Source organism: Numida meleagris, chromosome 1 (genome assembly GCF_002078875.1).
Source record: "Numida meleagris isolate 19003 breed g44 Domestic line chromosome 1, NumMel1.0, whole genome shotgun sequence".
NCBI classification, from domain to species: Eukaryota; Metazoa; Chordata; class Aves; order Galliformes; family Numididae; genus Numida; species Numida meleagris.
Window position 1 is genome coordinate 102935706 of NC_034409.1, and position 17206 is coordinate 102952911.

The 17206-nt window shown below is 43.0% G+C and overlaps 1 protein-coding gene across 1 annotated transcript in view; it reads left to right on the top strand.

The window, feature by feature from the left end:
* EVA1C (eva-1 homolog C) overlaps positions 1239-17206 on the top strand; it is a 36671-nt gene continuing 20703 nt past the window's right edge. Inside the window, exons 1-2 of the mRNA XM_021404318.1 lie at positions 1239-1509; positions 15610-15806. Of these exons, the coding sequence (XP_021259993.1) occupies positions 1383-1509; positions 15610-15806 (324 nt within the window). The 5' untranslated portion in view covers positions 1239-1382. The remainder of the gene's footprint in view (positions 1510-15609; positions 15807-17206) is intronic.

The following is a 17206-nucleotide window of genomic DNA, read 5'->3' on the forward strand; positions in this document are numbered from 1 at the left end:
AGGCTGGACAGGGCTCTGAGCAACTTGATCTAGCTGTAGGTGTCCCTGATCATTGCAGGGGAGTTGAACTAGATGACTTTTAAAGATCCATTCTAACTCAAAAGATTCTATGATGATTCATTGAAGACCATAAACACACATTCCAGGCAGTTAGCAGGTAGGTATCCTTGCCTACCCACTTTACACCCAAGCACAGCCCCAAAGTAAAGGATGCTTCCATGCCCATTTCCAGTGCTGCCTCTAGACTCTCTTGCCCCTTTAGCCCCTCATACCTTAAAAGGAGCTGCAAGTCACATCCGAAGGTGGCTTAGCAAGTTGTAAACTGAATTTGTTTCAACTTCCCACTGGTTTACTTTTCAGTCTTACAAAACAGATCTCAGGGAACAACCTGAACCCTCTCAAAACAACTTCAAGATGTTTTCTCACTTTGCAATGAAAGCCTTAAGCAACGTGACACACTTCAAACTCAGCTGTGCTGGACTACATGCCTCTTTCAAGCTTTAGCTAAGGGCTGGGGTAAGGGACTGTCAGCAACAGGAGGGGAAGAAATGGAGAAAAGGATGTGGTGCTCAGGGACATGATTTAGCAGTGGGTTGTTAGAGTTAGGGTAGTATGGTTAGGTTGAGGTTGGACTTGATCTTGAAGGTCTTTTCCAACCTGAGCAATTATATGATTCTATGATTCTTTTGCTTCTTAACACAGCCCTTTGCTCTCTGAAATCCCTCATCCAGGGAGCTTTGTCCTGCTAGCTGGGTTTCCCCCACACCTGCGAGCCAGCGTGTAAAGCCAGCAGCCCTGGGGGGCCGGAGCGGGTCTGGCATGTGGGCCAAGGCAGTGTGATGGAGGGAATGTAGGAAGGTTGTGCTGTGGGGAGAGGGAGCAAAGAGGAGCACCTTGCGTCTGTCTTGAGGAAAAAAAGGCGTGTATGGGGGGGGATATAGAGTGTATAGAGAATGTAGAGAACATAGCGGGGAAATGCTGTCACATGAGTCAGGGTGTGTGCGCAAGTCTGAGGCGGCCCTCCGACCACTGCCAAGCAGAAATGACGGGAGGAAAAGAAGTTGAAAGCAAAGCCGTAAGCGTGGGGTGCGAAGGCGGAATGCTGCCATTTAGCCAAGAGGGAGGCGCCGGGCCCGAGAACTGCCCGGAGAGGGGTGGAGAGAGCCGCGGGAGGGCGGGCGAGGTGCACCGGGACTGAGTCAGCCCGGCCCGCACGATGCGCACCGAGGGCAGTGCCAGGCGCGGCGCCGCCGAGGAGCCTCTTCCCTCCCCCGCGGCGGCGACCCGCGGCCGGGACCCCCTCTCGCGGCGGGGGGGCGGCCGCGCGGCGGCCTCGGCACCGGGCAGGGCTGCTCCGCCCCCCCGCTGCCCTCTCCCGCACCATGAGGGGAGGGGACGCGGGGCAGCACCCACGCCGGAGGCAGGTAGAGCGCGGGCGGCTGCTGCCCCTCCTCTCCTGCGCCATCCTCGCGTGCTGCGCCGAGGTGGCGGCGCTCCGGGACTTCTCAGGTACGGGGCGGCACGGCGTGTGCGGAGGGAGAGCGCCCGGGGGAGCGCAGCGCATGATTCTGATGTCCCGCAAAGGAGCGGAGAAGGACGAGAGGGTTGAGGGGAGCCGGAGGGGTCGGGCGGGAGGGCTTCGCCTGTTGGCCGCCGCCGGTTTCCAGCACCGCGCTCTGGGAAAGCCGCGTGCGGGTCGTCAAGGACCCGATTCCGAGTGCGTGGAAGTCCCTGGAAAGGTTCCCACTTTCTCCTATAGGCTCGGAGTCGCGCCCTGGGGGCACAGCAGCTCTCTCTGGGAGAGAGCCCTTGGCGGTGCCGGCGGGAGTGGCCCTGAAGGGAGTAGGGTCCTCGTTCACCGTGTCAAATAAGGACGTGCCAGTGCCAACTGGGAGGGTGTCCTCGGTCCAGCAGAGAGAGGAAACAATCTCTATTCTGTCTGGGACAGCAGCACTCCTGCCGCTCTCCTTGTATTCCAGGACATCTCGCTGCTGTTACGAAGTTATTTTTACAGGAGCAGTCCCTTTCCTCTCTCTGTTTCCCAGTAAGCACAGCCTATTCCTGGCAGCTGCGAGCTTAAGGAACTGCCCCTAAGGCAAAAAGCAGTGCTTACCCTTAATGAACGAGGCAGAACTTCCCAAAGCCAGTCAACTGCACCGGAACTGAGTTAGTATATGATTAATAACACAAATGTGCCATTGCACAAATTAATATAGCTCATATTAATGCAGTTCAAAAGGCCAGTGGTCGTTCTGCAGAAACCAGATGCATTTTCTCAGCAGCAGGAACAGTGATTTTGTTGTGTCAAACTCCTTAAATTTGAACGTTTCTAAGGAAGCAACCACCAAATGTTTAAAAAAAAAAAAAAAGAAACAAAACAGAACTCTATGCTAGGATTAACTACATTTCTCTTCTTAGATTCCTTCACAAATGAAAGGCTTTTCCATATCTTAGGTGCTTGCTGGTTGTTTGGTTTGTTTGTTTGACTGCTGGGTTTTAGAAGTTAGCTTTGAAGTTGCATGTAGTTCTTCACAAGGAAACAGAAGTTCAGATTTTCCCTTCCAAATAGCCACTGAGTTATAAAATATCCCCCAAGTTTATCTAGGAAAGTTCACCTTACAAAAGTCCATTCACATTTAAAATGAAGTTATTCAGATAAGGTTATCCAAGATACATTTCAGAAGTACAGCTGTATTCAGTATTTCATTGTGCACTTTCTAAATAAGTAGAAAGACCAAAGATAATTCTCCAACTCGGCCTAGAAATCAGCATTAAAAATGTCATGTGGATAATTCAGTAAATAAATAAAATGTAGAAAAGATTAGATTCCAAAATTCTTGCCAATCCAGACTGGGGGCGTTTCCAGGCCTGAAAAAATTCCAGCCGCATTTTCTTTTTACTTTTAATAGAGACGTAATCCAGAAAATACAGAAATGTTACTGGATCTCTTTAAAATAAGGGCATCCAGAACGCACCGGGAAGTTTTCAGCTACTTCAAAGGCAGGGAAATGCATGACAGGTGCTGCGGGCCAGGAGCTGTCAGATGTAAGACAACACCCTGTAATGCCATCCTGAGGTTGCTTCATACCTGTTAAACGGTTTCAACAAGCTCTACGACAGCAGCTTCAAACTGAGCTTCCAAAGCTGCTGGATTTCCTTATTTGCTCTCTCCCTCAGTAGGAACAGCGACTTGATTTTCACAAGCTCTGCTAGATGCGCATGAAAACAAATCTGCTCTGTTTAAAGGGCCAGCGCCCTGCAGCTGCCAAGATGCTGGCTGCTCCTTGGGGATTATCCCGGAGGTGACAGGAGGGGAGCTGGGTCCCCCTGATTTGCAGGCATCCTGCACTTTCACCAATCTGGAAGTGGGCGGGTCCAGCTCTTTCCTTTACCCCTTCTGAGGGTAAAGCTTCCAGGTGGCAGGTTGCACGCTTCCTCATGAAGATCATGTCATAGCAGAAGGAGCTGAGTTCAGGACCGTGAATGCGTTCTGCACATTTTGATCTCAAGTTGGGAGTTTAGGAGTGCGCTGAGAACGGGAGGGAAAGTTACTTAAACTTTTCTTCACAGATTTCAGGCTTTTATACTCAAATCATCAGGTGCATATTTTCTTGGGTCATTGCCTTTTTCCGCTCCGTGTGTTTCCAGCATCAGAGCTCTACCTCAGCAGCCCAAACTCTTTACTGTCTTTCCCTCTCTCTTTCTCCTCCTCATTCTCTCTCTCTGACAGCTTTCTGTAATCCCCAGCCTGCTGTCAGATTGCAGCAACTGTGCATGTAACCTTTGTCGCTCTCTTTCTATTTGCGTTAATTTGTGCTAACAATTCTAACCTGCCTCAGTCCTTTGTTAATCACAACACCTACCTGCTGTTTGTAACATCACAAAGATGACCCCTCTTTGGATTTCTCTGATGGTATGGAAAGCAGGAGGGCATGAGTAGATGGTAATATATGTAGATAGTGAAAGTTTTTGTTTTTTTTTTTTTATGATTGACTTGTATTTATGTCCCCATTTAGTAAACTGTGGACATTTTTTATGGATCACTTCACAGAACAGAAGCAGTGAAACTTTCACTGTATTTGTCCCTCCCTTTTCATAAGAGACAGGGTGGCAGCGCTGGCTGTTAGTACAATCTCTACATTTGGCTATTGCAGGTCAGTTGTCATTGTGATCTTGTTATTACACTTGCTCTCCTATGATATATAGCTGCAGATTCTTGTTCTTGTGTTTCTTACTCTCACTTTTAACTATGGAAGTGTTTTGTTTTGGAGACCTTTTTTCACTGTGCACTAACGTTTTATGAATCGGTATGTGAATTGGTATTTTCTGGACAGAAGAATATTCTCAAACAAGAATCTAGCAGCAGAGTTCTAAATCTAACTGTGTGAGGAGGACTCAGTAAGCAATATTAGTTGCTCCATAGTAACAGGAGATATCTGAGGTAAAGTAATGTTGATAAGCAGGATACTTAAAAATCTACATAGTCTATTCTTTTCTAGCAGTTTGACAGCTAGAAAGAACATATTTATTGGTTGTATTGCTTATTGAAATTAGAGGTTTGTCCTCAAATCTGCATTCTTCTGGAATGGTTCCTTTTTTAAAGTGAAATCCAAACATGTATGCCAAAGTTTGAAAATGAAACCTGAAGGTTAGGGGAGGGAGGGAGAAAGAGAGAATCCACAGCTTTTTCCTTAGATCTTCGTGCATATTGGTTGGAGGTAGAGAATTTTCTTCCTCTTATGTCTGCTTTTCAAAAGGCATCTAAAATCTTTTTTCACCAAAATTTTTAATCATGTCCACACTTTCGTTCCTACTTGGCAAAGCTCTGTCCTCATGTTGTTTTTCTCAGTGCTCGCTTGCAACTTTCACATTTAAGACTGGACTTCAGTCCAGGAGACTGAAGACTGCTATGAATTTTGCTAATTCTCCAGTCTCAAGGAGCCAAAAGACCAAGTAGTCTGGGCTCCCAGGAGACTGTCAGCAGTGAAAAGGGACACTTTTTTCAACAAGTCATGGCTACATGACAGTCATTTCCTCACCACTTCTCTGTGCTCCTGGACTGATTCTCAAAACAGGCTAAAGAAAGAGCTGGCAAGACCAGCAGGCTTGCATACTGCATTTAACATACATCCCGTCCTGGTAATATAGAAAGCCAAGCTGCTTACTACCACTGATATTGTGGCACTGACATCCCCGGGCTGGTGGCAGTTGTTGAGATCCATGTACCTTCTGAACAGCAGGAGTCACTGCTTCCTTGTCTCAACCCTCTGCCCTCTGTGTTAGCTATGGGAAAGGCACTGGGCTCTTCCCTTCGCTCTCTGCCCTAGCTCTGATTCTTCTCCCACCTTTTCTCTGTCTGTGGCGAAAATGAACTACCCTCTTACTCTTCTAAGAGTCACCAGAAACACTGAGAAATGTCCACAAGAAGATATGAAAAAGGGGAATAAGTATTTTTCTTTCTTTCTTTCTCCTCCTCTTCCTCTACATGCTACATTGAGCTTAGGCCCTCTGCTTGAACTGGCTTCCTTTGCTCAATTAATCACTCAATTGTCCTTTCTTTACCTTAGTCCCAGCCAGGTTTTCAGGGCAGCTTTCAAGTTACGTGTCTGTAACCGAAGATCAGAAATGAAGTAACTGTGAGATTGCATAAGTGAGCTGAAGAAAGACTTTGTGGATGTGAACAGAAAAAGTGGCCTACTTTGTAGGTAGAACCTTTTAACCTTTGTGCCCTGGTGTCAACTTTTCTTTTGTCTTCGAGAAAGTTCGGACAGAACTAGGCGTTACTTTAACTCCATAGACTTGATCTTCTGACCTAATAATAGAGAACAAATGGATCTAATGAAAAACCAAACCAGTTCACTCAAGAAACATAATCTCATCTTGTGGCTTGTCTGCATTAAAAGTTTCCATTAAGTTCTGCAGCATTTACCGATTCCCAGATTCCCCCAGGCAAAAGGAAAGCAAACAAATGCTTCGAGCAAATGCTTTGTTTGTAATAATGTGGCAGGATCAATCAAGACCAACCACAATGATGCAGAGAGGGTTTTTTTTTGTTGGTTTTGCATTCGTCAGATAAAATCCTGTATAAATTTTCTGGTGTCAGTTCTGTTGATTCACTGTGGCAAGTGGAGCTTGTCCTTCCATCAACATACTTAATGAGGTGCTAAAAGGAGTGATGTCAGTGATGCATCTTCTTGATTCTGGCTTGTAAATGTCAAATGCAAGTTTTGGTTGCTTTGTTTAAAGAGGAACATTTCATTTTAGGAACGTTTCATTTCAGTAATATGGGACTTAAACCTCAAAGTCTGGTTTAAAGTTTCTTAAAGTAGAGTGGGTTTGGATTTGGAAATTATTCTGTGAAACAGAGGTGTGTGTCAGAAGTGAGAACCAAGATTTTTCTTCAGTCTCATCTCTGCAGTTCTGTTTGCTTTCCTGAGGGAATGTAGCTTGTGAAATCCAATTTTATATGTGGATTTTGTCTAGTACTTTTTTTGTTGTTCAATCCACTGACTTTAATAAACCTGGTTGAGGCTTTGGCCCTATTAAATTCCTGCTGATTTTGGTGGCTTAAGCAGCTGGTCTCTGCTAGCTTTCCCAAGGGAGGATGTTGCTTCAGCAGTTCTCTGTGAGTGAGTTAAAGCTTAGTTTGATGGTCTCCACATCCCCACCACCACTCCCAACAGATGCTGGGAAATTCAGACATGAGATACAAGCCTATAAGAAGCCTGACTTCCTAAGCACCTCTGTATGGAGATCAATGTGTTTGATTCTGTCTTTCAGATTATACAGCTTTGGGGCAGGAACTCTTCATTCATCACTATGCAGTTAGGTTGGCACCTAACACATCGTGTTGTTTTATTCAAAATAAACAGCAAGAGTTGGCTCCTCCTGTCTTCCTATTCTATCTAATACCAATACCCTTCTCAGTTAGACAGAACTTTCAGACAGTCTCAGCTTTATTAGAGAAAATGATTACAGACCTCTTCCAAATAAATACTCCTATTCTGCTGGAAGTGTCCCCAGACAGAGAAGGCACTGTCTGACCAGTCACCAGTTATCAGAAGTCTGTCAACTTCCAAATATAATCTACAATTAAAATTAAAATATTTTGGTATGTAACCAAACACAGAGAAAATTGTGTCCTAAAGAGAGCTGAAGAGGAGAAGGTGTGGTTGTGCCCTATTTGTTCAGCATTGGTGAGTCATTTCATGTGAATTTCTATGCATTTGAAGAGTTTGTTTCAAAGGTCTATTGTGTGGTTGCTGGCAACAAATTAAATACCAGCACTGTTTGGGTCTTAATTTAGAATTAATTTAAAAACATCACTCATAGTGTAAGACTTGACTAAAAGTCTGTGGAGGTCTGTGGATTACCAACAATTTCACTAGGCTTTGGGGTCTCAACCCATGAATATCTGTTTATTTTTCCTCACTGGATTTATTCTTGAATGGGAAGACAAGAATTCATTATTTCAGAATCATTGTACAGTTTTGGACTTTTCATTTCTTCAGGATAAAACTGAGCTGGGAAAGAAGAAAAATAAAGAAAATCATCGAGCTATGAGAGTAGAGGGTTGTGGGGTTTTGCTTTTCTGGCTTGGACCTGCTCAACTATAAGCTTCCCTAACACTGCAGATAAGAGCTGTCAGAGGATGGATTTAGTGACTCAATAAGGAAATTCCCTGATCTTTAATTTATCTTATTCCTTGTGATCTGATTTTTTGAGTGTCAAATATAACTGAGAATGCATTAAGTTCAGTGTTTGACTCAAGGTTCTCTTTCCAAAATGAAACCTGTGTTTTATTTTCTGAGGGGCTGGTAATGAATAGAGCTCCCACCCACTCACCCCTTCTCAAGATTACATGGAAGTTAAATTTCATTAATCCAAGTTTTCAAATAAATATTTCCTCTAGACTCTGGGATCCTCCTACTTGAAGTCTTTGGGAAGATTGTACCTTTACAGTCTCTGGGACATAGTGATCCATTCATTCTGTCTCCAGGATGAAACTGCCACCTGCTGAGACTTTCTCTTGTTGCTTCTTGTTAACAGCACTAGAGGAAGCTACTCTGTCTCCTGTCAGAAGTTTGTTTTGGTAAGGGCAGAAAGGAACTTCACAGTCTTTCTTACAAATATTTTATCTCTTGTTAGCGTGGTAAGTCACAGGACAAATATTTGTCTCTTTGGCTTCATGGAGTAGCTGGTAGAAGTATAACTGACTATAGCACAGAGTTTAACAGCACAGAGTTTAACAGCCCCAAATCATCAGGCTTTTGTAGCACATGTAAGCACGCTGCTTGCTAAGGAACTGCTGGATGCTTTTACCCAGGTGTACCAAGTGTTGTAGTGTTCCTAACGATTTTCAGTAGAGCCATTGGGGTGTGTATGTACACTGGGAGAGAGAGACAGAGGGAGAGAAAGAAGGAAAGAAAAAGAGAAAGTGAGAGAAAGGAAGTGTGTAGGGATTTCTGATTTCCTTAGAGAGCCATTCGCATATTATGAAAATAAAGCATCACTCTGAGATGAGAATGCAAGGGAACATGAAACCATCAGTCTGAAGGAAACAGAATAGCTGTGGGAGGACAGGAGAGAGAGAGAGAGTAGTCAGCTGGCCTGAGAGTGCAAGATTCATGGATTTCCCCACTCTGCAACCATTTCTTACACATAGCTGCAAGCCTGAATTGAGTGGCCTGGATACAGTGAGTTTATGTGGTACCTATAGAAGCAGTCCCATTTGGCATAACCAGAAAGTTACAGGAGGTCTATTTTTCCTTTGCGATACCTTGTTTTTTTGTTTGTTTGTTTTCTAAAAAAACGCTCATAACTTGTTCTGTGCGTCTGTGTGTGTGCTTTTACTTACTGAACAAACCTTGTCCATGTTTTTGGGTTTGAATGAGTTCTTAGGCTGAATTATCTCTTGTTACCTGAGTCCCTACTCTGGCTCAAGTGGAACTAAGCCATTGCTTAATTTGATCCTCAGATTTAGCAGACAGGAGAGAGTTATGATCAATAAGATGATTACATACATAGGTTCTGATAATGAGGGGAAAAAAAATCACACGAAACAATTTCCTTCAAAAAGTGCACGTGTTGCTAAAGCAATTCATGGAAAACCTGAATTCTTCATCACTAATGCCTGCTTTGATTGCCATACTTTCCCAAAAGCATTCTCATTTTTAACTGAAGTATTTTCTTACTGAGGACTTAATCCTCCGTCTGTCATGAAGTCCAATGAAAACAGGTTGCCCCATTAGCAGCAGGCTGATTAGCTCTCCAGTATGTGTGTGCTATGTCTTCAGCAGCCAGTTTACTTTTAGCTTGAGTAAGGGATTGAATTGAAAGTGAGAGCTCTTATTTTGCCCTGTCAACTCAGGGCAATTTCAATTTTCGTGAAACTTGTAACACCTTTATTTCTTTGATCCCTCTTACCCATCCCAGGCTTGAAACTGGCCATTGAGCTCAGCATTTGCTGAGGAAGGGAATGGGAGAGGGACAGAGCACAATCGCATACATTTTCTCTCTTTTAACAGTGGTTAAACTGGAAACTCTCAGCATCTGATTCTAAGAAAAGTAGCGGCTTTGGAATCTCTGAAAACAGACTTGACATTTGGAAACGGGAAGTTTTTTAATGGTTACCAGCTTATCACAGGCATGAGATTTACCACTAATTTTTCCAAGTGAGCGTCTATCCCTCCATCAAAAAGGCGTCAATAAGATCAAATACAAAATTATGGATAAAATGTTTTCCTAGCTTTGCAAACCAACTCTTCATGCCATCACCCACAGTGCAAGCAAAAGGATGAAGTTGTTAGGACAGCAGTCTCTGGCTGGGTGTACGGATGTTGAGAGGAGTAGTGAAAAATCTTCACTGAAAGAACAAGCAAGTGAGAGAAATTGAGTCAAATTAGTGACTATATGAGAAGGCATATATTAAGCAAGTATAGATTTTTATGTGCATCTGCTGAATTAACCTGTTATGCTCATTTCAGAATGGTAAGTAGAATAATCAGTGCTTCTGCCTGAGACTATTTGTTATTGATGAAAGACTGTAAGACCACATCTGTCTAGAAAGACAGGCAGTATGCTTGCAAGGCATTTGGTGGATGAAAAAGAATACAGTGGTAGGGCAAGTAGCTCTGAGCAGCATCCACTCCAAAGACCAACAGAGAATGTGGCAGAGGGAAGGGAGAGGAAACTTGGGGATTTGTTTTTCTTCAATACTTCCTTCACAAGTGATGGAGAAAATACTGCTGGACAAGTACTGCAGCTAGTTCATAAATACCAATAAATGTCAGACTGATGCCTCTGATGGTGTTTGTAGTAGAGTTTATCAATGATTCTGTTTATCACTGCATCAAATCTCTTCCTTGAAACTCGTCAGTCTTGCTTGTGTATTTTTAATGCCTGTTGGCACAATTCTTCAGAAAGCTGCGGGAGACTATTTAGATGTACTGAAATGATTAGCCTTCCGGGACTCCCACAACAATGTGAGTGCTATTTCAATCTATTTTGATCTAAAATGGGTTTGTGTATCTTTAAAACATGCTAGCAAATCGCTGTGCTAATTAAGCTAGATGGGACTATGCACAGTAACCAATATTCTGTAATCTGTATATTCTGATTCTGATAATCCTTGTAGGCTGTGTGCTACTCAGCTTCAGGCTGTAAAAATATTACAGAGCTGCTGTCTTGCCAAAAAGACATTACATCAGTAAACGCTGCAATTGCATTTAATATGTGCTAGGCAATAGACTCACAGCTCAGAACACTGTTCTCCTTGATGTTTCATGTGGTAAGATGCATGCCGCGCAGAATATACACATTTCTTTAGCCAAATACTGACAGCTGAAAAGGGGCCTTAAGGCCTTGTGCCAGTGACCCTCACCATGAGAAATGAATACAGTTATCTAAGTATCCTGCACTGTCTTGTGCTGAGCAGAGGAGGTGGAAAACCTCTCCCAGCTGCCCACTTCCAGGCTTTTTGATAGTCATATTTTTTTTTTTAATGAGACCTAAGTTCCCAGTTTTTCAATTGCCTGAAGTGCAGGAAAAAAAAAAGTTTATTGGTAGATTTTCTTACCATCATGTTCATGGCAATTACTACCATCATTATTGTTATCCAAAGCAATAGTACCAGGAGCAAGCATTGGGTGTGAAACTACAATGCTTTAAGAGCTCTGTTTTACAGAAAGAGGTGTCTATTTACAACATGAACTCTCTCAGGCCAGTTATTTTAGTCTGTCATTGTCATTACTGTCCTCCTTTGCAACAAGAAGTGATCCGTAAGGCTTAAATTTTTGTTTAGCTGCTTGGTCTCAGTGTTTTGTGTGTTCTTCTGGTGCTATGTTTTTTTGGTTGGAGTCCTTTGTCAACACAATTGATGCTGTGACTAATTTGGCTAATTCTTGAAGAAAGGATTGCGCTTGGGTTTTGCATTGGTATTTTGTAAGAAGTTACCATGAATGAGCAGTCCGGGTTATGCAGACGGTTGGGTGGGATGATACCTTCTGGCCTTCAAATCAATGGGATGTATGATTCAAGCCTAACTTCTGAGCCAGTCTGTAATGTCTTTGAGATGATTTTGCATGCAGAGCACTCCATACAATGCTCATGAATGTGCCTTGGATAAATGGGAAAGTGACTAGTGGGGCTTTCACACAGGGGCATAGAGATGCTATTAGGACACTGTGGTATTGCCAAGTTTTTCTGATTTAGCCAAATCTCGCAACAATTGACATTTTCTCAGAAGTATCATATTGTTTTAAAGAAGTCATGTTTATTATTTTGAAAAGAAAAAAAAAAAATGAGAACAAAACCAACCAAGCAAACAAACAAAAAGGTTTTCTCAGAATCTACAAGTAACAGACTTGGATTAATTAAGTGCAAAATGGGGGATTCTGAGCAACAAATTGTGCCCCCAAGTGCCTGAAGCCCAGACAATGTGCTGGGCCAGTGCCTGAAAGTGACACAGTACTGCAGCCTGGTTTGTACGGTGACACAACCCTGCTGCCTATTTTGGATGACCTGATTTAATTGCGCCAGCAGAGAGAAATGCAGAAAAGGAAGCGTGCTTCAGAAAGAGTGACAGACCCATTCAACTGTTACAATGCCCTCCCTCCTGGTAATCAGAGCTGCTATTAATTGTAGAGATAAGAACATATTTTTTCCCTAACCTTACATTGTCTTTCAGCTAAATGTGCTGCCTTGAGGGCAGCGCATTTCTGTCCAATTTCTGGTAAACAATATAGGGGTACTCATGTTCTGGAGAAGGTGAATCATAGAATCATTAAGATTGGAAAAGACCTCTAAGACCACCTAGTCCAACCATCAGCCCACCCTCACCATGCCCACTGACCATGTCCCTCAGTGCCTTGTCTGCATGATTCTTGGGCGCCTCCAGGGACGGTGACTCCACCACCTCCCTGGGCAGCCTGTGCCACTGCCTCACCACTCTTCTTGAGAAGATTTTTTTCCTAATATGCAATCTGGAGTTGTGCACCAGGGTGACTTTGAGGCCACAGTGCCCAGAGACTGGAAACTGCTCTCTTCTGCCTCGGCAGCAGCCTCCAAGAGCATCGTGCCTTGCCCAGTCCAGTCTTGTATCCTCCAAGACAGCATTGTTGCTTGCCCAGACTGATCTTCCGGGTGGGCACAGGGCAGACAGGGTCCTGGGACAGGGAGGAGGGCCAGCATCAGGAGTGGAAAAAAGCTGGAGACTTGCAGGGAAGAAGCAAGAGGAAATTGTGACTAGGGTCAAAGCACTGCTCAGTCTGCACCACTCTTGGCAAAGGGCTAACCTCTTGACCTATGCCTACGTAGTTTGTGTGTATAGTAATAAAAAAAAAATCAGATTTACACGGTCAGCCATGTGAGATGAGTGGTTGAGAGAGTACTACGTCACCACTTCTCTTATCAGAAGTTAGCAGCCAATTTCCATTACTATATTTATCCTTTATTGTGTGCAAATAGCATCCTTCTTTGCGTGTAGTGTCACTTTAAATGCTACTTGGAAGGTCAGGGAGCATGATGTCTTATTTTCACCAGTCCAACTAATACTAATTTTACAAGCAAGCCATATTGCTTATTCAGAATGAGAGCATGTTTTTTAAAAAGGCATTTTTTAAAAAAATAATTGAATAGTTGCAATTGTTGGAGAAAGGTGCTTAGATACTGGATTAGGAATTTGCAAGATCAAAGTAGCAGTTAAGATGCCAGGGAACTCATCCAAATCACAACATAGCTGATATTCTTTAGGGAATACTGGGCTGTTTTGTATACGGTACTCTTGGTTCCCCGTAACTTAAAACCTGAAGAATCGAAATGATTACAAATATCAGGCTAAATCTTTCAAGGTGTTGAGTGCCCACAACTCACATTGGGCTGAATACTCTCTTACACTGTGACCCTTTATGCTACAAAGGCAATACGAAAGGCCCTTGGCGGCAGCAAATACCACTGGAGGCCCCTTTGCGGTATCAGACCGTAGCAAAGTAGCTTGGGTGCAGCCGGGCATTGGGCCCATTTTCTTGGCGGTACTCAGCACCTCTCAGGAGCAGGCTGACACAGGAGTGGTTCTGGCAGGAAAACTCAACTATTTGTGATCTCAGTTACACAAGGAAATGTAGGGGATGGATTCTGCTTTCTTTTTTCTTTTTTTAACCTGTGAGAAGCCAGGGGGCTGGTCTGCTTGAGATCTAGGCTGCAAATACATGTCATGAAATTCTCTCCATCCTGATGGCAGTGCCAGCACTCAAATTGAGTCCAGTGAGGTGCAGAGCTCACCTACATCTTTGCTGCAGTGGCACATGCGTTCAGTGACTCCTATCGTCTCTAGGGCTATAGAAGAGGCATGGAAAAGGCAATAGCAGAGCTGGCTTCGTTCTTCAAACTTAACAACTGGTAGGGGAGCTGAAATTTCATCCAGCTGCAGCAGTTGGAAAAAACACCAGAGGACTGGAATATCTTTTTCACATAATTTCATCGTTCACTTGGAATACTTAGGTTTCTTTTTCAGAACATATTTTTTTTTAATTGTTCATCTTTTTTTGAAGGCTTAAGAAGGCAGCAAGTGTGAAAATTAAATGGCACGAACGAACTCTTATTTTCTTTTCTTCCAGAAATCTGATTGTATTTTTCTATCATACAAAATAATTGTTGTTCTATTTCTGATTCGGCTACCAAAAAAGAAAATATACATTATTTTTCTCCATTGTAATTAATAGTAATAATATTGTTATCATCACAGTGGGGTAAGCAGGATTTCTGAGGAGATAATACTTGTTTTGCCTTTGATTAGACCAACTACATGTTTGGAAAAGAGACAAAGCTGGGAAAAAAAATTTTGACAATTAAAAATATGTTTAAGTAATCATTGTCACAATCTTAAAATTCCTACAAATCTTTTTTTTATAACAAATAAATCAGCAGAAGCTCTCACTACTTTCTCATTATTTAATAGGTTGGGTTTGGGGAATTTGGTTTGTTGTTCTGTTTTGATGGGGTTTTTTTGCCCTGAATGTGGATGAACTTGGTGTTATATGTTCTGTATATGGAGAAGTTGGGTACTGGGTCTAATTTCGGTGTGTTTATTGATAAGGAGTGAGAAAGATAATGCTTCACATGGAGGCTGGTATTTTGTGTCCTTTCACTCTCTTGTCCCTCACCTCTTTTCCTTCCCTTCACCCACATATATTCTCTGCATAAAGACAGACTTCAGACAAGTGTGGCAGTTCCTTATGTGTATTTATATGTGCATACTTTTCAAAACTTCAGAAGTATAGGTGAGGAAAGTCTTTGAATTGAGTTACCATGGTAGTTTCACATCACAAAGGCTAATTTGTAATGGTCAAAGGTAGCAGCCTGCATGTTTCCATGGAGGCTTTTTGCACAAGAAACAGAGAGAAGGGCACCAGGACATGAATTTCATAAATACTTGTGATGATAAGAGAAATCTTGGCTTAGTAGGAGCACACGATGAAATACAAATCAGAAGAACAGCTTTCATTAGCTGTTTCATTAGCTGCTGATGGGATTACTTATTACAAGATGCAAACAGGTGGTACAGTTGCATGTAGACCCTACCTCTCCCTCTCCTGGTAACACTGATACTCTTGTAAATATGAAATTCTGCATATAGTACTTTTGGGATTCTGTCCAGTAGCTTCTGTGTCCAGCACTTCTGAACCACCTTTCCTCTCTGTTGTTCTAGCACCTGGCTTGGTGGCCCACAGAGAGTCACTTCCCTTGTCCCTTGTGCATAACACAACTGCTGGGAAGCCTCAAGGTGCGAAATGCTGGCTTAAGCCAAGATATAACAGCCATGACCGAGGAGGGCCTGAGCCCATTTTTGTTGTCTGTGAAGTGACATCTCCAAATGCTATACCACTGCTGGGGTGCTGGTGCATCCCTGAGTCACTGCTGCAGCAACCTGCTCTTCTCCAGACCTGGGTGTTACTGGCGTGTAAAGGTTGACCCAAGCAGTGTGTTGTGGCAGCAGGCCATACATTTAACCTTGACTACAGCGCCCTTTCCAGAGACTGATTGTGGTTTTCATATTATCTAACAAGCTTGTCATTTCCTGTGCTAGTTGTAACACAGCTGAATATTTTCTAGGTTACCTAACCAAGCTTCTTCAAAATCATACTGCTTATGCCTGCGATGGGGAACGTTTGAGTCTGCACTGTCCTCGGCATTCGACAATAAGTATTCAGTCAGCATTTTATGGGCAAGACTACCAAATGTGTGGCTCACAACAGCCTGAAGCCAGGATGACAGAACCCATAAACTGTGTGGCACCCACCTCCCTGCAGGTATCGCATCTTGTAAAGATTATCATGCACAGCATGCCTGTAGACTTCCATGTAGTGAGCTACGCTGTATGAAAACTGCTAGTGTTCACCATGTTGAATGAAACATCATCACCGTGTATTTGTCAGTTTGTCACAAAAAGTATTGCACCTGAAAGGATTCATCTGGCCAGCAAGATATTATCACAGGACTGTGAAAGCTGTGTAGATTTCCTTCCATTTTGATAAGCCTTACTTTTAAAACCCCATTTTCAATGTTCCCTAAAATAATCAGTTCCCTTCTAATCAAGGATATGTCGTGACTCAGTAGACCAGCCTTAATCTATCACACGAGCTTTCCTTATCCCCAGCAGAAGATGCAAATTTTTAACCCAGCCGAGTTCCAAATCCACTGAATTTGATGGTGACTTGGTAGGATTTTGGCTTGTCCCATGCTGTCTTCACTGAAAGGCCCTGTGGAAGCTGAAGAACAGGTTCTAAGCACTTCTGTGACTATCTACATTTAAAAAAATACATGAATTGTATCACGAATATCCTATATTTTGTTTCCTGAGCCCACTTAAATGTAATTTAAAATAACTTACGTTTTATAAATTATTGCTTTCTGCCATGGAGACTTCTAACAAGGCTTAGAAGATTTGGCTTATGCTGCTGTTAAAGGCTTGTTCCACCATAGTGGAAATAGCAGTGTTAGAACTAATTCAGTAAATCACTGGAAAAATGTGTAGTCAGTGGAATCTAAACATGTTCTGTCAGTGAAGCCGTTGTAAATGCTTTACAGCAGTTTAATGAATCTTGCAGTGTTTGTGCCTAGAGCTGACATGTCGGTCTTTGACAACAGAGAACATCTGTTTCCACCACTAGTGAGCTGAAGAATTTTACGGAGTTGTTTGGCAATAACATTTTCTCTCCAGAAATGTCATTAGGCTCCTAGTTCATAAGTGTGGCTTGCCCATGCTGTACTGCAACAGCTAAAGACATTCCAGCCATGACCTATGGGCCATGTGAAAGTACAGCTCTCCACTAAAAACAGTAGGCCAGATGCATCCTTGATGTCGTTTTACTGACTACTGTGAGGTGGCACCAATGATTATTTTGGGTTTGTGAGTCTTGAGTGTCTTTGTGAGATCTCCTTTTGCAGTTTTTTTTTCCCTTGCATATAATAAACATAGCATGGGACAACTGTTGTATAAACCATCATCATTGTTTGAGCACTGTCACTGATCAAAGACGTGAAATCATTTTGACAAGGCCACAAACGTGAGACATACAAATGCTCTGCATCTCAGGGAGTTCCGGTTCTGTCAAGGAGAAGAGAAATATCCTGTAGACTGATTTCTTGGAGAAAAAGCACCAGTGATCTCATCCCTCCTCCCCTTCCCTTTGGAATTACATCTGCAGTC